We start from the raw sequence: 26,688 nt of genomic DNA on the forward strand, positions 1-26,688 counted from the left end.
ACTGGCTGCCTGCAAACGTCTCAGCTCAGTTCAACATGCTGGTATTAGTGCCTTCTCCAGTTCTGCCCTATCCAGCTATTAAGATCTGCTGAAGATGCCCTGCATGTTGCTGCCCTGGTCTCCTGCTGGGCGGAAGGGCAGAATATCAATCAATCAAATAAATGTTTTAGCTTTTGCTGGGCAGATGGCAACATGAGACAGGGCATTCTTGGTGCTTGCCCCTGGATTGTGGAACTCCCTCCCAAATGACATTCACTTGTTCCCTACGTTGGCCTCACTTAGGTGTCAGATAAAAACCTTTTTGCTTACCCAGGCCTTTGGAATGCAATCAACCTTCTTGTGTACACTCCTACTTCAGAGATGTTATTAAAGATGTTACTACTACTACAATAATAATAATAATAATAATAATTATTATTATTATTATTAATAATAATAATAATAATAATAATGCTGTGCTGTATTATTAACTGCTCTGTGCTCCCAGGGCGGGCTACAAGTACAAGGAAATAAATAAATACCTGCACCTGCAAATCACTCTCCTGGGTAGGCTCCAGTAATCCATCACATCAGCCCTTCCTTGCCTACCATGTTGCGAGGATTGACAAAGGAAAGCTGAGATTGTGTTCTGTACAGTAAGATAAAGGTTTATTAATTGTGTAACACTCTGCTACAGTATTTCTCCTTTCTCCCTCTCTCTGACCTCATCCTTCCTCATCCACTTCTTTGCCTGACGCAGAGCGCCTGGCAGGTCTCTCCGTAGCAAAAACCTCCCCCTGGAAAGCCAGAGAGCTTGTTTGCTCTTGCCCGAGAACATCACCAGACAGCCGTGGCGAAGTCTCCTCGTCATATGGTTGAGGCGTAAGGCTTTCATTTCCATTTTTCTCAAGATCAGGTCATATAAGGAAGTCCTGGTTGCTCACTTGTTCCTTTTTTCCCCTCAGCAATTCCCAGCTGAAAACAAAACAATGTGTCTTTGTGTTTATGCTTAGATGGTTTCCCATATTACTAAAAGGAGCGTCTCAAAGTGAGTGGCAAAACTGCTGAGTCCCCCCTGGAGCAAGGAACATTGGAACAACTGATCCGTGCGTGGATGTTGTTGCCTGAATCTTTGACTCTTCCGCCAACCTTTCAATGGATGTCGATGTCATCCCACCAGAAAGTAAGATGTCTGTCCCAAAAATTGAGCTAGAAGAAGTGTTGGACAGTGAGGCAGGAGGTGGTCCTCCTTCCGATGACCACTTGCGGAATCTGAAAGCTCTGACAGAGAAACTGAGGCTGGAGACGAGAAGACCCTCCTATTTGGAGTGGAAAGCTAAGCTGGAAGGACTGGCTTGGAAGAGCCACCCCAAACCTCCCGAGGAGGAAGACGTTAGCCAGGCTGAGGAACCGATGGAAGGAAGTCTTCCTTTAAAAAAGCTGCAAGTTCATATTATCAATGGAGGCTCTTTGGAACAGCAAGCGCCGGTCCTGGTCCCAGAGAAAATCAGTGGCTTTGGAAATATCGATGAGGCTTTAAATTGGCTCAGGAAAGAATTGGTAAGTTGGTTCCTGTGAATATTTAATAATGTTTTAATAACACAATCCTTACTCAGAAATAAGGATGCTTCCAGACAACCTGTTTATCGAGCATTCATCCTGATTAGTTTGCAGGGAAATTAGACAATATTGGCTGTTTAATGAGCATTCATTCTGATTTGTTTGCGGGGAAGTTAGTTGCTGTTGCATCAAAGCAAGCGTTATTCTACACGCTCCAGTGCATTTCCTTGTCATGTTCCTTACTGCAAAATGTCCAGTCTTTTGGGGAAGTGGGTTTATTGCACAAGATCTCCCACTCAGCTGTAATGGCACGACCTGGATGTGCCAGAATGTGATTGAATCCCACCTGAAAACAGCAACATTTTGGAAGCTCCCTCTGAGTTCGATGGACTACATTCTAGTACAGTATGTGTATTCAGGATTACAGCCTAAGGGAAGAAAAAATATAATCTCTCCTCAGGTACCTTTATTCCCAGAAATACACAACTTCTCTCTCTCTTCCTAGTTCTTTCCTTTTTTGACTCGCCCTTTGTTTACACACGCAGAGTCATTCATCTATATAGAACAAACTCCCCTTCTCACAAAAACAGTTCTCTGCCCTCAGTGAGTTTACGATCTAAACATTTTTGTTCCATAGTTTTCTCTTCCTTCTTTTTTTCTATCATCCCTTCTTTCATTCCCCTTCTTCCTTTAGACTGTGAGCTGGCATGAATAACTGTACCCTTCCTTGCACCCCTCACGCTGGAGATTCTAATAACACTGCATGAAAGTTCACTCGACATCTGAAGTTCTCCCTTAACAACTTGACTCATCCCATTCTATTCTGGGGCTTTCTCCGTGCACTAAACAAACAAAAAAACCCTCAACTGTATGGCTTTAAAAAGAGAGAGAGGGAGGGTTTTTTAAAAAAGATGGTGGTTCCCAGCAAGGGAATCATGGAATTTTAGAATTGGGTGGGATCTTGAGCGGTCATCTAGTCTGACCTTCTGCTCAATATAGGGTCAGCAGTGCAGGAAGCAAATACAGCATCCTTGATGGACCTTACTTCTGAGTAGACATGTATTGCATTGCAGCCTTAGTTAAAGTGCAATCCTCACCTGGACCCTTCCAGGTAGTGGTGGAAAGATCTGTCCATTTTGCTTTTCAGAGCTTCTCATTTTCCCAATCTTAAATTCAGTTCTTCACATTTCTGCAGCGATTTCCATTTAAAAAAAAAATCCTCAAAATTCTCCAGCATTTTAGTGTGAATTTCTCCTAATAAACATATTTTTGTGGGGAGTTTTGAGTAATGTACACATTTTTGCCAGCCATTTCTCATCATATAATGCATTTTTCTAAGTTATTTTCACTCATATATTCATTTTTAATGCACGCTTTCCCCTAATATATGCATTTTTGGTAAACAGTGTTTGGTTGGTGAACTGCATGGCAAAATGCAAATAAGTGTGAATTTCGAAGGAAGGCTGTGGTTTGGTTCTCATACTGTTTTGGAAAGTGCAAATTGGATAGATGTCGCTTAAAACGTGAAACTGAATCAAAATTCTCACCCATCCCTACTCCCAGGCAAATGAGGTTAGGATTAGAGCCTCATTGAGCCTTTCTTTGTATTAATACACTGTTCACTACTTTGGGGACATTTGGCACAAAAAAGATATACATATATACATAAGTATATATACATAAAGATATACATCCAACCCCCAACCCTCCACAATTAAATGAAGAGGACATGGGCAATGATGGCCTGGACAGAATCACCTGACCCCACGCAGTGAATTGCTGCACACATATGGGCAAAATAGCTAATCTACCTTCAGCAGTTTTGTGTCTCTCCAACTGATGTCAATACCTCTTATAATTGCCTGATGCTTGGTGACCAAATGGAGACTGTGATTATGATGCCAGCTTTTGTAGCTTCAACAGAAGTGCTGACCAGGGACCTTGGCTGAATTTAGAAAGGAGGGCGAGCGGCAGGAAGTCTTTAACCTTTTTCTGCACACCTTCAGACTGCTCTGCAGCGTCAGCCGGCGTCCAGGGCCCCACTCAGCAGAATGAACAGGAGGGTCCCCACGTGCAGGAGGGCTTTCTCCCCACATTTTGAAGGGAAGCAATACTCATTACCTTCTAAAGCAAGGGTGGGGCAACTTCTTTTAATCTGAGGGCCACATTCTCTTCTGAGCAACCTTTTGGGGGCCACATTCCAGTGGTGGGCAAGGCCAGAGGCAAAAGTGGACAGAGTGAATAAACCTCAAGTTAACCACATGCTATCCCACAGACAAACCATGGCTTCTTTCAACAGAGCTTGGTTCAATTTCTAACTGCTCTTCCCTCGTGCCTTTGTCGGTTGGTGAGCATTTGAGCTGGGGGTGGTCAAACAAGCCATGTTTAAGGAAAGCCATAGTTAAAACAAACCTAGGTTCGTAAGCCAACAACAAATTAAGGCTTCAGATCAGGGTTTGTTGGCAGTAAACAAAACATAGCTAAGCTGCTGAGGAGGATTCACACAAAATGAAGTTTCTAGCAACAGGGATTCAAAAGCATACTGCCTCCAACAGTGGAGGCAGAACATCAAGGTTAACAGCCATGCTTAAGGAAGGGTGCAGGGTTCATACATAACTCTAAGCCATGGTTTAATGAACCATAGTTTAATGAACCACGGTTTAGAGTTATGTATAAACCAGGCAAAAGAAAGATGTTCTATTTTTTTTTACACTTATCTTCAACTCAGGAATCTTCCCCCCTCCTTGTGTAAGCCAGAGAGAGAGAATCTGCACTGGTTACCAGTTGTTTACCGGGCCCAATTCAAGGTGTTGGTGTTAACCTTTAAAGCCCTACACAGTTCCGGTCCAGTTTATCTAAAGGAGCGCCTCCAGCATCATCAAATATGCCGCCTGACGAGCTCAGCCTCTCAAGACCTTCTCTCGGTCCCGCCAGTTAAGACAGCTAGGCTGGTGCGGACCAGAGAGAGGGCATTTTCGATTGTGGCCCCCACTCTCTGGAATTCTCTGCCCTATGACATCTGCCATGCCTCCTCCCTGGCAGGTTTCCGCCGAGAATTGAAAACCTGGCTGTTTCGGCGGGCCTATGGGACTTTTGGGTAATCTCGTTTTATTCTGTAAAGATGTGGGTGGGTTTTGATTATGTAGAGTTGTTGTTCATTTGTATTTATATGTTATTTTATTCTTTGTACGTCGCCTAGAGTGGCCGTTCATACGGCCAGAGCTTGGAAAAGTTACTTTTTTGAACTACAACTCCCATCAGCCCAATCCAGTGGCCATGCTGGCTGGTCTGATGGGAGCTGTAGTTCAAAAAAGTAACTTTTCCAAGCTCTGCATACGGCCAGATAGGCGACTTAGAAATAAAATTTATTATTATTATAACAGAATAACGAAAATGAGCTCTCATACAAAGGCCATCTTCACAGGCGTAGAATACCACCTTGTGCATTCTGCACCGCAGCTGTCCTGTCACTAGATCTCCATACTTTCCCAAAGGAGAATTTGCTGTGTGAGAAACCTACTGTTTATCCAAGACACCTGAAACTGAGCATCAAGTCTGAAGCAGGGATGGGATTCAGACCTGGCACCTTTCCCGGCGTTGTGGCTGTAACCCTTTTGTCAGCCACCACAAGGCTTTGTCTTTTGCCCTTTATGCTCCTATCCTGTGGAAGGGAGGGGGGGGCTGATCTTCCCCCGCTCCCTTTTTATTTAACAAGAGGGATGGTGGGGAAGAGAGACCCTTCTCACCCTGAAGGCAGCAAATGAAAGGCAGCGGGAAGGTTTATCTCCCTGGGAAAGGTTGGATGCTGTTGGACTGCAGCAATGGAAGAACTGTGTTTTCCCCCTTTCAAAACAGCCACACAGTCCTGTTGACCAATGAACACCAGGCTGTAAGACTATAAAGTCTCCAGGATTGACTTGTGCCCATCTAATCGGGCGTTATTCTTTCAAAAGCATCTTGTCTTCCTCATAAGCGGAGCATTTTCTTTTTTAAACAAACATTGCTATCCCCAATTGATTGAAGGGTAGAGACACACTCCCTGTTCTGCCGGTTCCAGCGCGTCTCCACCTCTCTCTTCTGAAAAAGGGGGCAGTCAAACCCCGCCCCTTTTCCTTGTAAGACCTGGTGAGAGCCACGTGAGTGCGGTTTTTAAAAATTGACTTCTAAGAGATTTCACAACTGATTGGCAGATAAACCCGTTCCCCCTCCAGGTGTGGCTAATGCAAACACTTTGATCCGGCGACTGGTGTGCTCATAGCCTGAGAGAAGAAGCTGCTTTATACTGAGTCAGAGCATTGGTCCATCTCGCTCAGGAGTCACATAGGCCACCTTCCTCGACCTGGTGCCGATTTGGATCTGGGCCCTGAACAGATTTGAGGAGCCAGCTCTAATATATAATGAGGGGTTTAAGCCCCATTAAACATGAGGTTGGGAAGGAAGGGACACTGTGTTTCCGTCTCCCCCTCTCCCCCTCTCCCCCCTCTCCCCGACCCCACATCAGAGAGCAAGATGGAAGCCCCAACTCACCAGCTGGTGAGCAAAGAGTGCAAACCTGTTGGGATTTCCTGTGGGGAACACCCTGGCAAAGCACACCTCTGCAGCCAGCAGGATTGAACCCTCTGTTCACCAGGGGCTGCCTCCTCCTTCTCCTCCCCTCCCCATGCCACTATCCAACTGGCCTGCCTTTTGACAACCCTGGATCACTCCAGCTGGCCTAATCCAACCCAGTGCGATGCGGTGCTGTCTCAACCCAAGTTGACTCGATTCAGTTCGGGATCCAGCTGGATTCGGCACACAGCCCATCTGAACAGAAGCACTCCACACTGCAACATTTTGTTGCAGATCCTGTGTTATGGCTATTGGCCATTGATTGATTTGCTCTCCTCCATGAATTGGTGTTAATCACCATTTAAAGCCATTTAGTTTTATGGCCATCAGTGGCAGTGCCTGCCATATATGTTGCACAGAAGAAGCACTTTCATTCGCTTGTCCTGAATCTACCACCCATCAGTTTCCTCGGGGGACTCTAACAAAGGGAGGAAAATTCTGCCTCTGCACCCCTCATAAGAGCACCTCTGTCATGTCCTCCCTGTTCTTGGCAATCTTGTCTTCTTGAACTAGGGTTGGGGGGGGCAAATTGATTCAGTTGGCAGTTAAAGGCGACCTTGCCTAATTCACAAAACTGCATGGGAACCAAAACGCAGCTGTCTTTCAAAATTTGCACTTCTCTTAATCTGGCGATGCAGTTCTTCAGCCAAGTAATGTCTACAGAAATGCATATATTAGGGCAAAGTGTGCATAAACATGCATATATTAATGAAAATAACATACAAAAATGTGTTATAGTAGGGGAAAGTGTTTTCAGAAATGTACATATTTGGCAAAACTGCATACATAAATTAGGAGAAATGTGCACTAAAATGCTGATGAATTTTCATGAGGACTTTAAAAATAATAATCATAGAATCATAGAGTAGTAGAGTTGGAAGGGGCCTATAAGGCCATCAAGTCCAACCCCCCACCAAGTCCAATCAGGAACTAATGTGGAAATGTGGAGAATGGAAGTTAAGATTAGAAAAATGAAAACCTGCGAGGAAACGAAATGGACAAATATTCACTCCTCTCTATTCTGAATTAAAAAACCCTATTCGCTTTAAGCCTGTTCTTTGTTCTTCTTTTTTAAGGGATGGTGCTCAATTTTTTTAAAAAAAATCTTTGTCTTTTGAAAATTTATGTTATCCTTGTGCTTACCCTCAACCCAGGCTTGTCAAGAGTTTCCCCAAAGTCTTACACAAAGGAAGAGGTTGGGATCATGCAAATGAGGCAAAAGGAAGTACTTATGAAGCCAACAGGAAGTGCAATTCTTCCCACTTGCCATTAGGTGGCAGAAGCTTAACAAAGATCCTATAGGGCTCAGCAAGGAAGACAGGAAGCCCCCTTATATAGAGATAGGCTATTGGTCCATCTAATTAATTATTGTTGACATAATGGCTGTGAACACAATTGCTGCCTACAGCAAAGCGTTTCCATGAGCCACACCTGGAGGGGGAATGGGTTGATCTGCTGATCAGTTGTGAATTCTCTTTGAAGCTGATTTTTTTAAAAAAAAATGCACTCAAGCTGATCCCACCAAGTTTTAGAATAAAAAGGGGTGGGGTTTGACTAATGTTGTGTGCCCTCATTTTCAGAAAAGCGAGGTGGCGACACACTGGAACTGGCACAACAGTGAGTATGTTGCTACTCTGATTGGCAACAGACTCTACAGGATTTCAGGCAGGATCTCTCAAAGCCTTATGTGGAGACATGAAGGAATGGACCAGGGCCCTCCCTCTCCTCCCACGACACTTTTAAAGCTAGACTCAGCCTAAATTCTAATTAGTTGTGCATTGCAATCACCGCTGCCCAAAGATCTGCACAGGGGTGAGGTTCTGGTGGAGTCCACTGACCTCACTGGGGCCTCCATGCTTTCAAGGGTCCCTTTTCCACAGAGAGGTACAAATATAGCCAAGTTTGCAGAGTGGTTTCACAATCAATCCCTCTTCCCAAGGAACTCTGCAAATTGTAGTTCTGTGAAGGGAATAGGAGTCTCCTAACATCTCTCGGCACCCGTTACAAACTACAGTTCTCAGGATTCTTTGGGGTAAACTGTGAGGGATTAAAGTGGTATAATACTGCTTAAAATGTATGGTATGGATGTGGCAGACAGGACTGCAATGTGTCTGTCCATCCCTTAACAGAAGTCATTAAGCTCCACTTAAGAACTTTTAAACCTGGAAATGCCAGGAATCAAACCTCAGAATACTACAAACAAAGCAAACACCATCTGTTCTTTCACCAGCCATGGCTCTCCCCGTACCGTAGCAGTATGGTATGCATAAGTGGCAGCCATTTTTCCTTCCCTGGGAAGAGCTACCACTGAAATCCCTGCCCCTCCCGTGATTCTGAAATTGTTCCCTCCCCTCTTTTGTGTTCCAGATGGAAATGCGTCTCCAGGACCAGCAGCTGGCCCGGCAGCTGATGCGCTTGCGCAGTGACATCAACAAGCTCAAGATTGAGCAGACGTGCCATCTCCACCGGCGGATGCTCAACGATGCCACCTATGAGCTGGAGGAGAGGGACGAGCTCTCTGACCTTCTCTGCGACTTCCCCCTGACATCCTCCTTCAGCCTCTCCACCCCGCTCAAGCTCATTGGCGTGACGAAGATGAACATCAACTCCCGCCGGTTCTCGCTTTGTTAGAGAAGGGGATTGAAGGGAGGAAGGGGTGTGACATTCCGAAAAGAGAGAAGAAGCTTTCCCATCCTTTTGCTCGGCAGGGAAATGGATGGGAGATCAGAGAATGAAGAGTGGATCTGCCAAACTGCTCTTCCAACAGTCCAATATGGTGGAGCTACAGTAACGATCACGTCCCAAAAGTGCTTTGCAGAAAGCTGGAGAATCAGAACAATGAGGCTCCCTGAAGGATAGGAAGCAGTCACCACCCAAATCTCATACTTGCATTCAGAAACAACCCCCGTGGTTGGAGTGAAGGTGTGACAAGTCACATGGCAATTGGGGGGGCTCAAAAATTAAGGACTGACGAGTCCTTTACCATCACTGGTAAATCCCTTTGGCTTGATTCAGATTAGGCAATAATGGGAATGGAGAAAGGGGTGAAGAATCCATCTTGTTGCTGTGAGATGTCAATGCCCAGTGAAGAGGAATTCTCCCGAAGGCAGGGTGTGATATTGCACACACCTTTTCAGATCAGTTTTTGCCAGTAGGTTTAGGCATCCTGAAGGATGCAGGCAGTGTTTAGTTTCTGTTGTTGGTTTGCTTCTATGTCTTTGGAGGACAGAGATCAGGAACTTGTAACCATATGGGAGGCAATAACAAATGACACCAGCCAATGGTCAGGGGTGATGGGAATTGTAGTCCAGCAGCATCCAAAGGGCCACAGGTTCCCCACACCTGATTTGGGCCATGCCACCTCAGCAGCCCCTTTTTACCAAGGCCTTCCCATCACAATTGGGATGACACCTGATACCCCAATTATCCTTGTATCCCCACCACCACCAATTTTACCTTCTTGGATCATCTTGACCATCTGTACCATTCTTAGGCAGCACCAAGAGTGCAATTCCCCAAAGATTTGAATCTGTCCCTCGCAATAGCACAATCCTATAGTTCAATGGGGCTTATGGAGTTCCAGGTAAGTTCTTATAAGGTTGCAGCCTGGGACACATTGCAATTATTGTTGTCGTTTGCATTCAAGCTGACATCACCCTGCTTGGTTTGCTCTGCACACAAAAAACCCTGGTGCTCAAATTGCTCGTAACTTTGCAAATTTGGAAACTCACATCAAGTTCCTTCGCTAAAAATACAAATGCGTGCAAATTAATCCTGGGTTTTACAGAAATGCCCCAGAAACATGGTTGAATGCTTTGTGTCTCTTGACATATCTGTGAGATGGTTTTTCTTTTCTTTTTTGCTTTTCCGTTCAAATCAGAGATTTGATTCCTTCTTTCTTTTTTAACGTTTCCTTGAATGAAAGGGAGAAAACTGAAATGAAAAACTCAACAAACGATTAAAAAAAAAACTTGTTTCCATCTTGGTCTTTCTGTCTCTTTCAGTGTGGATTCCTGTTACTGCACCTGTGAATGTCGTAACCAGAAAGGTTTTGTGGGGAGATGTTCTAAATCTAAGGATGAACAACACTGGCATGGGGACTAGAATTTTGCACTTCCTGGTCAACTCAATGTATGGCTTGGATCTTGTGTACAGAGCTACCCAAAGGCCATAGCTGAAGTGGCGGAGCAGCTGTTTTGCATGTAGAAGGTTCTAGGTTCAATCCCCAGTATAGAACCCTGTTTGAAACCCTGGAAAGCTGCTGCTAGTCTGTGCCAACAATACTCAGCTAGATGCAGAGGTGGCTGGTGGCTCTATGTCAGTGGAATCTGCTCCGGGTTTTAGTGTGAACTTTCAAGGAGCTGTCCAAGGTGCTTTCAGTTCAGACTAAAACCTGGAGTGTCTTCCATTGCCCCACTGACATGGAGCCAACAGCTGCCAAAGGCTAGGAGGATCATAGAATCATAGAGTCATAGAATAGTAGAGTTGGAAGGGGCCTATAAGGCCATCAAGTCCAACCCTCTGCTCAATGCAGGAATCCAAATCGAAGCACTCCCGACAGATGGCTGTCCAGCTGCCTCTTGAATGCCTCCAGTATCAGAGAGCTCACTACCTCTCTAGGTCATTGGTTCCATTGTCGTATGGCTCTAACAGAGAGTTTTTCCTGACGTTCAGTTGAAATCTGGCTTCCTGCAACTTGAGCCCATTATTCCGTGTCCTGCACTCTGGGACGATCGAGAAGAGATACCAGCCCTCCTCTATGTGACAACCTTTCATGTACTTGAAGAGTGCTATCATATCTCCCCTCAGTCTTCTCTTCTCCAGGCTAAACATGCCCAGTTCCTTCAGTCTCTCCTCATAGGGCTTGGTTTCCAGTCCCCTGATCATCCTCCTTGCCCTCCTCTGGACCTGTTCCAGTTTGTCTGCATCCTTCTTAAAGTGCGAAGACCAGAACTGGATGCAGTACTCAAGATGAGGCCTAACCAGTGCTGAAGAGAGGGTCACTTGGCATACAGTCAATGGTCTCACTTGGCATACGGCAGCCTTGTATGTTCCTGTATATGTTGGATTCCACATAGGATCCTTTCCAGGAGGTTCAGTAGTCTGTAAAACCCTTTACTCCATCTTTAACTGTTAAGAGCCAAACTACACATGATGTTAATCCTGTAGTTTGCCCAGGTTTGTGCAGGATTTTTTCTTTCTTTTCTGGGAACCCTGATCCAGATCAGCACCCTTCTGTGAGGGGCTTGGAGTTTGCTCCCTAGTGAGGTCCTGATCTGGATGCCCCCTACACTTTCCCTTTATGTAAGTGGCAGGCATGGGGAAGGGACCGGATCTAGATCAGTGCCACAGTGGAGGCAATGGGTTAAAGCCCCCTGCCTCCCATGCAAGGTCCCAATCCAGATCAGTCCTCTTGCACTGGTTATGGGAGATCATCAGATGAAATTAATGAGTCTAAATTAGTCGTGTCCGTTAATTTCAATGGATCTGCTCCGAGTATGGATTAGGAATGGAATGATCTGTCAATTTTGGTTCTCTCCATTCTCATTCTTCTAATCTTGAATTTGGTTCTTTGCATTCCTGCAGCAATTTATGATCTTTTTTTAAAAAAATCCTCATGAAAATTCTTCATCATTTTAGTGCAAATTTCTCCTGCTAAATACATTTTTGTATGCAATTTTGATGAAAGCACACATTTTTGCTAGCAATTTTACTTAATATAATGCATGTCTGTATGTCATTTTCACCAATATATTCATTTTGTGCACAGTTTTCCCTAATAATGCATGCATTTTTGTAAAAATTGCTTGGTTGGAGCACTGCATTGCAAAATTCAGATAAGTGTGAATTTCCAAGGATGGCTGTGTTTCGGTTCTCATATTGCTTCGGAACATGTGAATTTGATAAATTCTGTTTTAAATGTGAACTGAATTGAATTTTTCCCTACCCCTTGTACGGATACAACTGGATCACAACTCCAAAAATCCTGCACCTAAGGACAAGCCACATAAGTAAACGTAATGGGCAGTTTTCAACTAAATTCTTGTGCTAACAGAACAACTTCAACTAGCACAAAGGGATTTTCCCACCCTTTCCTCCTGTGCATGCCCTGCGCTGCCCCCAAGTCTGCTCCAGAAGGTTGGGGTACCCCCACAAACAGATTTAGGGGAGGCTCAGTGGGAGGAGAGTGGAGGAACATTCTCTTGTGCAAGGAAAAATCCTTTTGCCAATGGAATATTCAATAAGTTAGCCTTACTTTGACTACACCCCTCTATGTAACTTGGCCTTTAAAGGGTTCCTCCAGTCTGTCATTATTTTGCAGGACGGATTCAAGCTCATACCAGAACTTTAGGTTTGCCCAACTGAAGTGGATTAAAGGGCTCTGGTTGCATTCAGACAGCAGTTCATTCTGTTTCTCCAACATTTCCCTATCTGATAATTTCAGCACATTATTTGATTTTTCACATGACGGAAAAGCCACTTCTGGAAATCTAGCAGAATCTAGTGGAAGCTTAGTGCTCATTTCTGTGTCAATTGCTTCCAGAAAAAAATCTGTTTGCAACCCCATTAACCCAGAAAATTGCAGGAGTAAAGTGATGAAATTTGGGCATGTGTGGAAAGGGGTGAGGAGAGTAGCAACATGTCCAATGACGTTCACTATTAGTCAATCACACCATGCCCACAAGTGGGAATGAAATTTAGCACGCCATGGTGGCATATGGTCAAAAAGCTACAGCTCCATGATGCAACTAGAATTTAGAAATCAGGATAGAAACGCTACCATTATAACCAGTAAAACTACCACAATAAACCTCATGTCTGAGTGTAGCCTCTGTCACCCTGGCACACACAAAAATACACTTTTTGATTACAATTCTCTTTTTTTGGTTAGGAAAGGGAAATCCACTGAAAAGGTCAGATGAACAAATGACAAATCAGTATAAGTGCAGGCTAAATGCTCATTGTTGTATAAATACCCTGCAGACGAACCAGAACGAAGGCTCAGTAAAGACTGGATGTGACGTTATCTCTGTGAGAGCTTTGGGGAAGCAAATCAGCAAGGACGCATCAGTAGCTGCCTTATACTGAGTCAGGCCATTGGTCCATCTAGCTCAGTAGTGCCTACACTGACTGGCAGCTGCTCTCCAGGGTTGCAAACAGGGAGGCTTTCCCAGCCTTAACTGCATTAGGGATTGAACCCAGGACCTTCTGTATGCAAAGCAGATGCTCTAACACTGAGCTAGGGGCCTTCCTCGAACGCATTTCAACAGGGTCATCTGCAGGAGCCCAGAAAAGGTAGACTGAAAGTTTTTCATTGTGCTGTGATAGAGACTTTTCTCCTCCCCCTTTCTGTTGAAAAATGGAAATGGACTGCCTTCAAGTCAATCCCGACTTATGGTGACCCAGTGAATAGGGATTTCATGGTAAGTGGTACTCAGAGGGGGTTTCCCATTGCCTCCCTCTGAGGCTAGTCCTCCCCAGCTGGCGAGGGCCTGCTCAGCTTGCCACAGCTGCACAAGCCAGCCCCATCCTTGTCCGCAACTGCCAGCTGGGGGGCGACTGGGCTCCTTGGGACTCTGCAGCTTGCCCACGGCTGCACAGGTGGTAGGGTACGTAACCCCTGAGCCACTCCCTGTCGGGTGCTCTTTAGCTGGCCCTTGACACCCAGGAGACACGAGCGGGAATTTGAACTCACAGACTCTGGACTCCCAGCCAGGCTCTCCTCCCCACTGGGCTATACTTGCTGTGTTTTTTGGGTTACCTAACCCTTAAATAAAAATGTGCAAGTGGCTTAAGACAATGCCAATTCCCACTGCTCCCCCCCCCAATCATCCTCAGTGTTGAGCGCCTTCCTTTTCCCTGCCTCCCAGTTTGAGCTGGAAGATTTCTGCAGAGCACTTTTGACTCCGCGCTGTTTTTTAAATTTTATTTTGACTGTTTTAAATTACTGTTGCAAATTACAGCATCAAGACAGACACCACCCTTAACGTTCAGGCAGCCTCACCTGAGCGAAGAAAACTGTCTTTCAGGACTGAAGTGACTGGGTATGTAGGGATTGTGAGGCAAGCCCTGGCTGGTGCAGGCAAGGCGTGCTCTGTGCATCCAGTCCCTGTATCTGACTCAAAACAGGTCTCACAGAGAGTTGTCGGGGGACCCCTGTTCCTTTCACAAAGCTACAGTTCCCAGAGTTCCCTGGGAAGAAAGATAGATTAAGCTGGCACTTAAAATTAAAAAGGTAGCAGAGCAGCTTTTAAACTGACTGAGGGGGGAAACCCGACAGGAGCTGAGAAAGGTCCGGTTCGGAATAAACCTCCCCCCTGGGATAAAAACCAAAGAAATGATGAAATTTTAAAAGGGGTAGGCCTAGAAGTAGGCATTGTGAGAGCAGGGGCACAGGATATAAATTCAGAAGAGCAAAATTACCACAGGCCTAACCACAAGTGCCAAAGACACTTGAAGAGAGACACTGCTTACAAGTGCCTGTACACTAATGCTAGGAGCCTCCGAACCAAGATGGGAGAACTGGAGTGCTTGGTCTTAGAGAAGAGCATTGATATAGTGAGCATAACCGAGACCTGGTGGAATGGAGAAAACCAGTGGGATACGGTTATCCCTGGATATAAACTATATCGAAAGGACAGGGAAGGACGTATTGGTGGCGGAGTCGCTCTATACGTGAAAGAAGGCATTGAATCCAGCAAGCTCGAAACCCCAAAAGAGGCAGACTCCTCCACAGAATCGTTGTGGGTGGTGATACCATGCCCCAGGAGGGACTTAATACTGGGAACGATCTATCGTCCCCCTGATCAAAATGCTCAGGGAGACCTTGAGATGAGATATGAAATTGAAGAAGCATCCAAACTAGGAAAGGTGGTAGTAATGGGTGACTTCAACTACCCAGACATAGACTGGCTGCATATGTGTTCCAGTCATGACAAAGAAGCAAAGTTTCTAGATATTCTAAATGACTATTCCCTAGATCAGTTGGTCATGGAACCGACCAGAGGGACGGCAACCCTGGACTTAATCCTCAGTGGGGACCGGGACCTGGTGCGAGATGTAAGTGTTGTTGAACCGATTGGGAGCAGTGACCACAGTGCTATTAAATTAAACATACATGTAACTGGCCAATTGCCACGAAAATCCAACAAGGTCACATTTGACTTCAAAAGAGGAAACTTCACAAAAATGAGGGGATTGGTAAAAAGAAAGCTGAAAAACAAAGTCCAGAGGGTCACATCACTCGAAAATGCTTGGAAGTTGTTTAAAAACACTCTATTAGAAGCTCAACTGGAGTGCATACCGCAGATCAGAAAAGGTACCGCCAGGGCCAAGAAGATGCCAGCATGGTTAACGAGCAAAGTCAAGGAAGCTCTTAGAGGCAAAAAGTCTTCCTTCAGAAAATGGAAGTCTTGTCCAAATGAAGAAAATAAAAAAGAACACAAAGTCTGGCAAAAGAAATGCAAGAAGACAATAAGGGATGCTAAAAAAGAATTTGAGGAGCACATTGCTAAGAACATAAAAACCAACAACAAAAAATTCTATAAATACATTCAAAGCAGGAGACCATCTAGGGAGACAATTGGACCCTTGGATGATAAGGGAGTCAAAGGTAAAGAACGATAAGGAGATTGCAGAGAAGCTAAATGAATTCTTTGCATCTGTCTTCACAGTGGAAGATATAGGGCAGATCCCTGAACCTGAACTAACATTTGCAGGAAGGGATTCTGAGGAACTGAGACAAATAGTGGTAACAAGAGAGGAAGTTCTAGGCTTAATGGACAATATAAAAACTGACAAATCACCGGGCCCGGATGGCATCCACCCGAGAGTTCTCAAAGAACTCAAAGGTAAAATTGCTGAACTGCTAACTAAAATATGTAACTTGTCCCTCGGGTCCTCCTCCGTGCCTGAGGACTGGAAAGTGGCAAATGTAACACCGATCTTCAAAAAGGGATCCAGAGGGGATCCTGGAAAGTCCTGTCTCAGTAACCTATTAGAATTCTTTGAGAGTGTCAACAAGCATATAGATAGAGGTGATCCAGTGGACATAGTGTACTTAGACTTTCAAAAAGCGTTTGACAAGGTACCTCACCAAAGGCTTCTGAGGAAGCTCAGCAGTCATGGAATAAGAGGAGAGGTCCTCTTGTGGATAAGGAATTGGTTAAGAAGCAGAAAGCAGAGAGTAGGAATAAACGGACAGTTCTCCCAATGGAGGGCTGTAGAAAGTGGAGTCCCTCAAGGATCGGTATTGGGACCTGTACTTTTCAACTTGTTCATTAATGACCTAGAATTAGGAGTGAGCAGTGAAGTGGCCAAGTTTGCTGACGACACTAAATTGTTCAGGGTTGTTAAAACAAAAAGGGATTGCGAAGAGCTCCAAAAAGATCTCTCCAAACTGAGTGAATGGGCGGAAAAATGGCAAATGCAATTCAATATAAACAAGTGTAAAATTATGCATATTGGAGCAAAAAATCTTAATTTCACATATACGCTCATGGGGTCTGAACTGGCGGTGACCGACCAGGAGAGAGACCTCGGTGTTTTGGTGGACAGCACGATGAAAATGTCGACCCAGTGTGCGGCAGCTGTGAAAAAGGCAAATTCCATGCTAGCGATAATTAGGAAAGGTATTGAAAATAAAACAGCCGATATCATCATGCCGTTGTATAAATCTATGGTGCGGCCGCATTTGGAATACTGTGTACAGTTCTGGTCGCCTCATCTCAGAAAGGATATTATAGAGTTGGAAAAGGTTCAGAAGAGGGCAACCAGAATGATCAAGGGGATGGAGCGACTCCCTTACGAGGAAAGGTTGCAGCATTTGGGGCTTTTTAGTTTAGAGAAAAGGCGGGTCAGAGGAGACATGATAGAAGTGTATAAAATTATGCATGGCATTGAGAAAGTGGATAGAGAAAAGTTCTTCTCCCTCTCTCATAATACTAGAACTCGTGGACATTCAAAGAAACTGAATGTTGGAAGATTCAGGACAGACAAAAGGAAGTACTTCTTTACTCAGCGCATAGTTAAACTATGGAATTTGCTCTCACAAGATGCAGTAATGGCCACCAGCTTGGATGGCTTTAAAAGAAGATTAGACAAATTCATGGAGGACAGGGCTATCAATGGCTACTAGCCATGATGGCTGTGCTCTGCCACCCTAGTCAGAGGCAGCATGCTTCTGAAAACCAGTTGCCGGAAGCCTCAGGAGGGGAGAGTGTTCTTGCATTCGGGTCCTGCTTGCGGGCTTCCCCCAGGCACCTGGTAGGCCACTGTGAGAACAGGATGCTGGACTAGATGGGCCACTGGCCTGATCCAGCAGGCTCTTCTTATGTTCTTATTGTTAAACCACTCTGGGAATTGTAGCTCTGTGAGGGGAACAGGGGTCTCCTAACAACTCTCAGCACCCTTCAGAAACTGCAATCCCCAGGATTGTTTGGGGGAAGCCAGGACTGTTGAACCTTGCTTTAAATATATAGTGCAGGTGGAGCCCTAGTGTTTTCCTGACTGTGAGCCAGAACAGGAGTTCTGGGGGACTCAAAATCCTCCCCACTTCTTGATGGGATCAAGGATGAGGAACTGTTATCAGCCTGAGAGCCGCATTCTCTTCTGAACAGCCTCCTGGGGGCCACTTGCCAGTGGTGGGCAAGGCCAGACTGGGTGGAGCAACAGGTGCAATTGTTACCTTTATAGAACAGGCTAGTTTCTACACACACTCACACACCCCTCTCTCTCCTTCGTCAAGGCAAGGAAAAGGCATCATCAAGAGTTCAAGGGGCCACTCCAGGCAGTGGCTGGGGACTCCAGTGTCAGTGGGGCAGTGAATCCACTCTGGGTTTTAGATTGAATTTTCAAGGTGCTTTCAGCCATGAGCCTCCACTGCACTCAAGAATCTGGGGAGAGTCCCGGGGGGCAGATAGAAATGCTTAGATGGCTGCATTTGACCCCCGGGCCTGAGGTCCTGAGCCCTGATGGAGATTCCCCTGCCCCAAAAGTAGCACAATCTTGCTACATTTGGATTTTTCTCTTTCTCTGATGGACCCCCGCTGGTACCTGCAATTTATATCTGGAGTAGATGGGCCATCAGGTGCCTGACCACACCAAAGAAAAGCTGTTGCACAATTATTATTCATACCTCTCTGGAAGTTTAGACTTGCCAGCTTGAACATGCTCTCCTTTTTCCTGTGAACTTGCAAATTGCCTCTGGCACATTTTCAAAAAATCCACATTTTTCAGTTACTTCCTTCAGGATCAAGGGTGCGCCTGGGAGCAATGCTTAATATCTCATGCCTCAGAAGGAAATAATAACCGATTCCTGGAAAAGAACTTGCAGTAACAAGGTTCTTCAAGACAACCTACATTTTGCAGAGTGTTCCTTTGTCAGAAAGAACATCCTCATTTATTAAGAATTATTTTATTTATTTATTTATTTATTGTGCTTTTATACCGCCCTTTAGCAATAAGCTCTCAGGGTGGTGTACAACAATAAAAACAGGTTAAAATACAAGTGAGTATAAATAAAATACACTATAAAACATATGAGAAGACAAGATTACAACAAAAATTAAAATTAACATTTGACATTTAAAATTTAAATTTAAAATTTAAAAAGCTTGGGCAAAGAGGTAGGTCTTTACCTGGCGCCAAAAAGATAACAAAGAAGGCGCCAGGCGTATCTCGTCAGGGAGGTCGTTCCATAATTCGGGGGCCACTACTGAGAAGGCCCTAGTTCTAGTTATTGCTCTCCGGGCCTCGCTATGCATTGGAACCCGGAGAAGGGCCTTCGATGTCAAGCGCAGCGAGCGGGTAGATACATAGCAGGAGAGGCATTCCGCCAGGTATTGCGGACCAATGCCGTTAAGGGCTTTATAGGTAAGAACCAACACTTTGAATTTGGCCCGGAAACATTAAGCACACTCTATTTTGTTTCTTAAAGCATTTTTGGATAATGGGCACCATCTGGGCAAAGTTAGGGACTTTAAAATGCCATTGATTTCAGTGGGAATGAATTAAGTACATGTTTAACTCTGCCGATGAATAGAACAGAACTTTCAAAACTGGGGCTGTGACTATATGCTGATTCATTGGCTAGATTAGTTGCTGTCCCAGGCTATGGTCTGAAGGTACATGAAGCCACCACCTTGCCAAAGCTAAGTAGGTCTGGGCCTGGTCAGTTCTTGGATGGGAGACCATCTGGGAACCACATGTATGCCGCCTTGGTTTCCATGGTGAAAGAAAGGCAGGAAATAAATGTAATAAGTAAATAAAATAAATAGATTAATAAATGAAAATCCTTTTAAATGATCATCCCTTCTTAATCAGGCTGCAGATTGTTTTAAAAATGTTAACAATCAGCAATACATACGCTTTTATAAAGTGTCAGATGCAAATTTGTGCCAATTTAATAAACTAATCAATGATTAATAATTGATTAAAACTCATGCAGTTAATCAACTCAGATTTCTATTAACTGGGTAATGGCCCTTCTTAGAGCTCACTAAATTTGACTGGACCATACACAATAGCTTCTGCATTGCATATATTATTGAGATTAATAAAAGGTATTGTTTATTTATTATTATTATTATTAAATAAATAGGTAACGTTTGGTTTTATGATGATTTGATTTTTCTATTGTTTATGTTTTTTTATGAACACAGCTTAGAAGCACAAATGATTAAGTGGTATATAAATGTTTTTTAAATAAAATAAAATAAATGAATGAATACGTATGAATTACATGTATATTCCCCTTCCTCCAAAGAAGCCCAGGGCAGCAAAAACACAAACAATAAAACATCTTAAAAATAATTCTAATACAGATGCAGACTGGGAAAGATCTCTTCTTGTTGGAAGAAGAAGGTCTTCAGTAGGTGTCAAAAAGGCAACAGGGGTTGAGCCTGTCTAAGGCTGTGAGCAGAGCAAAGTCTTTCCATTTGCCACACCTGGAGGGGGAATGGGGTGATCGGCCAATCAGTTGTGAGATCTCTATGAAGCTGATTTTTGGGGGGGGGGGAAATGCACTCAGGCTGATCCCACCAGGTTTTACAGTAAAAAGGGTCAGGGTTTGACTAGCGTTGTGTGCCCTCATTTTCAGAAGAGAGAGGTGGAGACGCACTGGAACCGGCAGAACAGTAAGTGTGTTGCTGCCTTGTTATTTAATTACAAAGGATTGGTGCTACAATACGAAAGGCCCGATTCCTCTGTCTTGTGAAATGGGCATCCTGATAGGACGGTATCTGCAAGAGGCCCTCATTGGCAGAGCTCAGTGTCGGACTGGGTATATAAGGGATGAGACAATCTTTCCAGTATTTTCACTATATTGTTATATGAAAAAACATGCATGTAGAAGCTTTTTTTAAACAACAACTACAACAAAACAGATTGCAGTAATTTACTTTGATGTGCTGGCTTTAACCTTTATAAGCCCTTTCGACATCCAGACTCTACATACCTTCAGGGCTGGCGCCAGAGGGTGGCCAGGTAGGGGCCCTGGCTGAGGGCTGTGATGTTCCTGCTTATATTGTAAATATGGTAAGTGCTGGTTATATAGAAGACATATGGTAAGTGGAGTGAAAGAGGAGGGGGAGTACATGAGCAGTAGAATGCTGGATGATTGGCTGAGCGTTTGAATGGCTGGGAGTATAAATGGAAGGACAGTTGAATCAGGAAGGTTTGGTGGTGGATGCTGGAGGTTTAAAGAGGTGAAAGAGAGGTTTTGGTGCTGTTTGGAGATTGGTGTTGTTGTTGAGAGTGAGTCGGAGTTCTGAGGCAATTAATGAGAAGTAAAGTACATGTCAGAACATATATGAAACCATAAGCTTGTCAACAAAGTAATTAAGTAATCTTGTTATTTCTAATTCTTAATAAATATTTCTTGGTTAAACAAAAGCCTGATTCCTTCAGCTGGGAAACACAAACCAGGGGGGATAGCAAGTAACCAAGGCTGAACAGTTTGTATCGAATGGTGGCAGCAGCGGATCGGAGGAAAGTGTATCCAGTCCCACAGAGAAACCCAGGGCTGTATGCTTCAGAGTCAAGGGGCTGCAGGGAGGTTTACAAATTAGCTATACCCATAGACACAAGGTATCGGAATAGCCAGGCAGACCAGGCACAGTCTATTGGCTAAAAGTGTTACAGAGTGTCGGGTGGTGCTGCCTAGCAGTGGGATCTTTTGAGATCGGCGCTAGTGCTGTAAAGGGTAAGAATAAACCTGACGATCCTGTCTGCTGGTAGCCACAAGTGAGAGCTTCACAGGTGGTGCCGGGGAAGGACGTCACAAGGGCCCCTCTTTAGGGTGGGTGGGTAGTGCCCCCTTCCGTGATCCACATCAGCTTCAGCTCCCAACCCTGCCACGGATTGCAGAGAGGGAGCTCCCAGGCACCCCCCTACTACCGCACAGGCCCATGACGCCCACCTGCATGCCCCACCTTCCTCTCCCTTGAAGTAAATGCTGACTGTGCTGCAGGCACAAGCCTGCCATCAACCAAGATGGCAGCCAAGGTTTCCCTAAGGGGCTGATGCCCCTGCTGCCATCTTGGTTGATGGCAGGTATGTGTGCATGTAGCACACATGCGCCATCAACCAAGATGGCGGCGGAAGCATCAGCCCCTTAGGGAAGCCTCGGCCGCCATCTTGGTTGATGGCAGGCACGCATGCACAGTGTGGGCAGCATTCACTTCAAGGGAAAGGTTAGTAGGTGAGGTGTGCGTACATGCGGGTGCAGGGGCCCGGGGGAGGCTGGTGCGCAAGGGCCCTGGCATCCCTGGCGCTGGCCCTCCATATCTTCCTGCACCTGTCCTCATATTATCCCCCCCCAATTAAGAGCTTCCTGGCTCTCTGCAACATCTTTAAAGGAGAGTCGGTTATCTCAGGAAGCAGGGTGACAAGAATGGCCCAGGATAGGGGAAGACAAATCTTACAAGGAAGGTCGAAGGACCCAAGGTATGTTTTTAGCCTGGAGCAGAGAAGCATGAAAACACTATTCAAAGGCTTGAAGGGCCAACCCAGAGAAGAGGACAAAGGCTTGTTCTTGGCTTCCCACAGAAAGCAGGATTAGATCTAGTGGGCTGAAGTGTCAGGAGGGTGTTGCTCAGAGGGTAGATTTTCATTGAACATTAGGAGAAAATTCTTGACTGCTAGAGCAGCTTAACAATGAAATCATCTGCCTAAGGCAGTGTTCACCAGCCTTGGGTCTTGAGATGTTGATAGTTACAACTCCCATAATCCCTGACCATTAACCATGCTGTCTGCGGATGATGAGAGTTGCAGTCCAACAGCATCTGGGGACCCAAGGTTGAAGAACTGTGACCCAGGGGCTTTCCTTCACTGGAGGGCTTCAAACACAGGCTGGACCTGTTGGGGATGTTGTAGCTCTGGGTTTCCTGCACTGAGCAGTGGGCTGGACTAGATGCCCTCAAATGCAACTTCCAGCACTATAATCCGACTTATTATTATCATTAGCATTACTATTTCAATGTATATCCTACCCTCCTTCCCAAAGGATCCCAGGGTGGCAAACACATCTACAAAACAATTTAACAGCAGCAAAACAGTTGCTGTCTACAAACAGTTTAAAACATCTTAAAAACACAATTATAATGAAAAACATTATTTCATCCAGTAATCTCCGGGTTGCCAGGAACGGTCCTAGATGGCCCATTGGCCTGATCCAGCAAACTCTTCTTATGTTGTTAAGTCTTATCAATAAGCACTAAGACCATGACTATTTCTCTAGGCAGTGCGTAGTTACGCTATGGAATTTGTTACTGCAAGATGAAATGAGGTCACCAAGTTGGACAGCTTTAAAAGGGAGTTAGACAAATTCAGGGAGGCAAAGGCTATCCTTGGAAAGGAATTCCAGAGCCTAGGCACAGCCTGCAAAAGTGCATGGTCAACCACTGAGCTATGGCCTTTTCAGTGGCAGCCCCCCCTCCCGGGTTTTCAAGCAGCCTTCCGGAAGTAAACTGGCCACTTTCATGTTGTCAAAAAACAGGAAATGCATCACCAAGAAGAAGAAAAGAGGGCATAGATTTGAATGCATTTGCAATTCCTGATTGGTATATGTAGATAAAAATGCAGAAGGAATTACTGCGATCCAAATAGAAATGCAATACATCTCACTTTAGTCGGGGAGAAGACTGTGGCCAGGTGTCCTGTGTGCGATGCCTGCTCAGTCTGCTCCCCAAGTACTCCCAGTGGATGGTCAGCTTCAAGGTCCTTCCTGGTCTCCCTTCTGATGGGCCATTATCTTCAACCTGGGCTTGGACCTGACAGCCCTTCAGATAAAGGATGCCTTCAAACAGAGGACTGTCCTTTACCGGCCCTTCAAAGAGAAGGCAGTCCTCTCTCAAGTAGGGCACAGGGCCACCTTCCTCACACTCAACCTCCAGTGACTTGTAGGAGCGGCTGCAAGACTAACACCTTTCGGAGGTTGTTTGGGTGCAATGATTTCAGGAAATGCTGATCTAGACTGGATCTTGGCTTCTTTTTTTCATGTGTACGGAGCAATCCTCTACATGTCTGTTACTCAGAGGTAAGTCCCAGTGCAGTGATGGCCACTAACTAGGATGGCTTTGCAATGTTGTTGTGTAAATTTGTATATTTGTTAGCAGAGAACAACAGCGGTCTGAAATGCGCATATGCCAGTGTGTGCGTTTACCTAAGAAAGCAGGCTTTTACCCTGCACTGAGATCACTGAGACTTAGGGTTTAGTAAAATAAGAAAAGCTACTTTATTTATAGAAATACAGAGTAGATAGAAAGGCATACCTAGCTCGAACTAACTAAGTTGGAGGAGCAACGCCCAGGCTTGGGAGTTACCCTCATGGCTTAGGAGAGAGAGCGCAGAGACAAAGGTGTCTCCTCTCTCTCGGACAGTCGAAGAAGAGAAGAAGAGGAAAGGGCGGAAGGAGGAGAGGCAGATAAACTTCCTAAGCATATCAGTCTAACGACAGAAAGAAGTCAGTCAGAGCATCACAGGTAAAGGTAGTCAAGCCTATCCATCTGGAGGACCCTATCTCCCTTCTGGAACATAAACAAAAGAACAGAACAGGAGTTGCTCTTGCCCCACTTCCAACATACAAGAACTCCAAATCTGTGGAGGATAAGGCTATCAAAGGTGCTAGCCACAATGGCTAAGCTGAATACTGGCTGCTAGGAATGGCAAGCGGAGAGAGTGCTATTGTGCTCAGGCCCTGCATGCGAGCTTCCCATAAGGCATCTGGTGGTCCATGGTGAGATCACGATGCCCAGACGAGATGGTCCTGTGGCCTGATCCAACCGTTTCCTTCTTATGTTCTTTGGTTCTCATGCAAGTTTAGTGGGACTTCCTCTCAGCTAAGCATGTATAAAATGGTCACTTCCCTGTTGTTGTTTTCTTCTAACTGATTGCTGTGAGTTATCTCCAGAGCTGGAGAGGCAGAGAGTGTCAATATAAAGAAAGTCTTCAGTTAGAAGGGGCCTTTCTCTCTTTTTCTCTTTTGAGAAGGCTTCCTGGTGAACAGGCTAAGGCAAGCTGTATTCCTGGCATCTGATCCTTGATGAATAATGGGCAGAGCCCAACATAAGCTTCAGGGTGTGCCGGTAGGAGATTATACTCCAGGCAGCGCCAAGATCAAGTGAGTGGGCAGACAATCAAAAGGGTGCCAGATGCTGGACTCAAAGGGATTAAAGCTTATTAAGGGCTCTGCAAAAAGCTGTTAACTGGCTTATGATGCACAACGAGGTTTTAGCCAGAAGCAAATTTATTTCAGCTTGGATATATCGAGCCTCATTTTCACTGAACTGGTAAGCTTGTATCTGGACTGTGCCATATCTGAATGCAGATGGGAGCTCACATGGTGGAATGTGGCCAAGTTTGCTGATGACACTAAATTGTTCAGGGTTGTTAAAACAAAAAGGGATTGCGAAGAGCTCCAAAAAGACCTCTCCAAACTGAGTGAATGGGCGGAAAAATGGCAAATGCAATTCAATATAAACAAGTGTAAAATTATGCATAGTGGAGCAAAAAATCTTAATTTCACATATACGCTCATGGGGTCTGAACTGGCGGTGACCGACCAGGAGAGAGACCTCGGGGTTGTAGTGGACAGCACGATGAAAATGTCGACCCAGTGTGCGGCAGCTGTGAAAAGGCAAATTCCATGCTAGCAATAATTAGGAAAGGTATTGAAAATAAAACAGCCGATATCATCATGCCGTTGTATAAATCTATGGTGCGGCCGCATTTGGAATACTGTGTACAGTTCTGGTCGCCTCATCTCAAAAAGGATATTATAGAGTTGGAAAAGGTTCAGAAGAGGGCAACCAGAATGATCAAGGGGATGGAGCGACTCCCTTACGAGGAAAGGTTGCAGCATTTGGGGCTTTTTAGTTTAGAGAAAAGGCGGGTCAGAGGAGACATGATAGAAGTGTATAAAATTATGCATGGCATTGAGAAAGTGGATAGAGAAAAGTTCTTCTCCCTCTCTCATAATACTAGAACTCGTGGACATTCAAAGAAGCTGAATGTTGGAAGATTCAGGACAGACAAAAGGAAGTACTTCTTTACTCAGCGCATAGTTAAACTATGGAATTTGCTCTCACAAGATGCAGTAATGGCTACCAGCTTGGATGGCTTTAAAAGAAGATTAGACAAATTCATGGGGGACAGGGCTATCAATGGCTACTAGCCATGATGGCTGTGCTCTGCCACCCTAGTCAGAGGCAGCATGCTTCTGAAAACCAGTTGCCAGAAGCCTCAGGAGGGGAGAGTGTTCTTGCACTCGGGTCCTGCTTGCGGGCTTCCCCCAGGCACCTGGTTGGCCACTGTGAGAACAGGATGCTGGACTAGATGGGCCACTGGCCTGATCCAGCAGGCTCTTCTTATGTTCTTATGTTCTTATGTTCTTAATGCTCCTCCATAATTGAAAAAATATATATCCCCACATATAGAAAACTAGCATCTCAGGAAGAAACCATCTTTCCCATTATTTCTGAATTATATTTAATTCTGGTGTTGTATCTTGATGCATGTTTGTTTTGTATCTGATTCACTTTTGTTTTTATTTGGATTATTTTATGTACATTGTTTTGAGAGGTTCATTGTTTAATTAATTAATTAATTAATTGAAAGCATTTTTACCCCACTCTTAAACCACAAAGGCTCCCAGAGTGGCTTAGATATGATCTATAAGATAGTCCTGCTTGCTTACCTTTGACATGACACAAAAGGAAAAAGGAATGAGGAGAGAAGAGGAAAAGGATGTTAGTTAAAATGGGGTGGTTTATATATATTGTTTTTTTAAGAGATGTGTAAACCGCTAAGAGATTTCTTGAAATATAAAGCGGTATGCAAGTTAAAACAAAACAAAACGGACTACCTTTATGATTGCCCTTATATCTCTACAAGTAAAAGGGTAAGAGATGTGCTTTATTTCTTTTACAGAAGCAAAAGCTGGATTTTCAGTGAACATACCTGGAGCGATAGGCCTCACGCCATCCCACTTCCAGCTGACAGGCTGAACTGTGTCCTTGAACCCTGAGAATGCCTCTTTGCATG

At 44.8% G+C, this 26,688-nt stretch overlaps 1 protein-coding gene across 3 annotated transcripts in view; it reads left to right on the top strand.

Annotated features, from left to right (window-relative positions):
- The window catches only part of FAM167A (family with sequence similarity 167 member A), a 44,596-nt gene extending 34,468 nt beyond the window's left edge, over positions 1–10,128 (top strand). The window contains exons 1-3 of one of the 3 annotated variants that reach the window (XM_061626497.1): positions 809–861; positions 993–1,539; positions 8,515–10,128. In XM_061626497.1, coding sequence (XP_061482481.1) covers positions 1,135–1,539; positions 8,515–8,778 — 669 coding nt within the window. In that variant the 5' untranslated portion in view covers positions 809–861; positions 993–1,134 and the 3' untranslated portion in view covers positions 8,779–10,128. Of the gene's footprint in view, positions 1–808; positions 862–901; positions 1,540–8,514 lie in introns of those variants that run through there. The other 2 variants (XM_061626496.1, XM_061626495.1) reach the window with 2 other exon arrangements.
- The last annotated feature ends 16,560 nt before the right edge of the window (positions 10,129–26,688 follow it).

Source organism: Rhineura floridana, chromosome 4 (genome assembly GCF_030035675.1).
Source record: "Rhineura floridana isolate rRhiFlo1 chromosome 4, rRhiFlo1.hap2, whole genome shotgun sequence".
NCBI classification, from domain to species: Eukaryota; Metazoa; Chordata; class Lepidosauria; order Squamata; family Rhineuridae; genus Rhineura; species Rhineura floridana.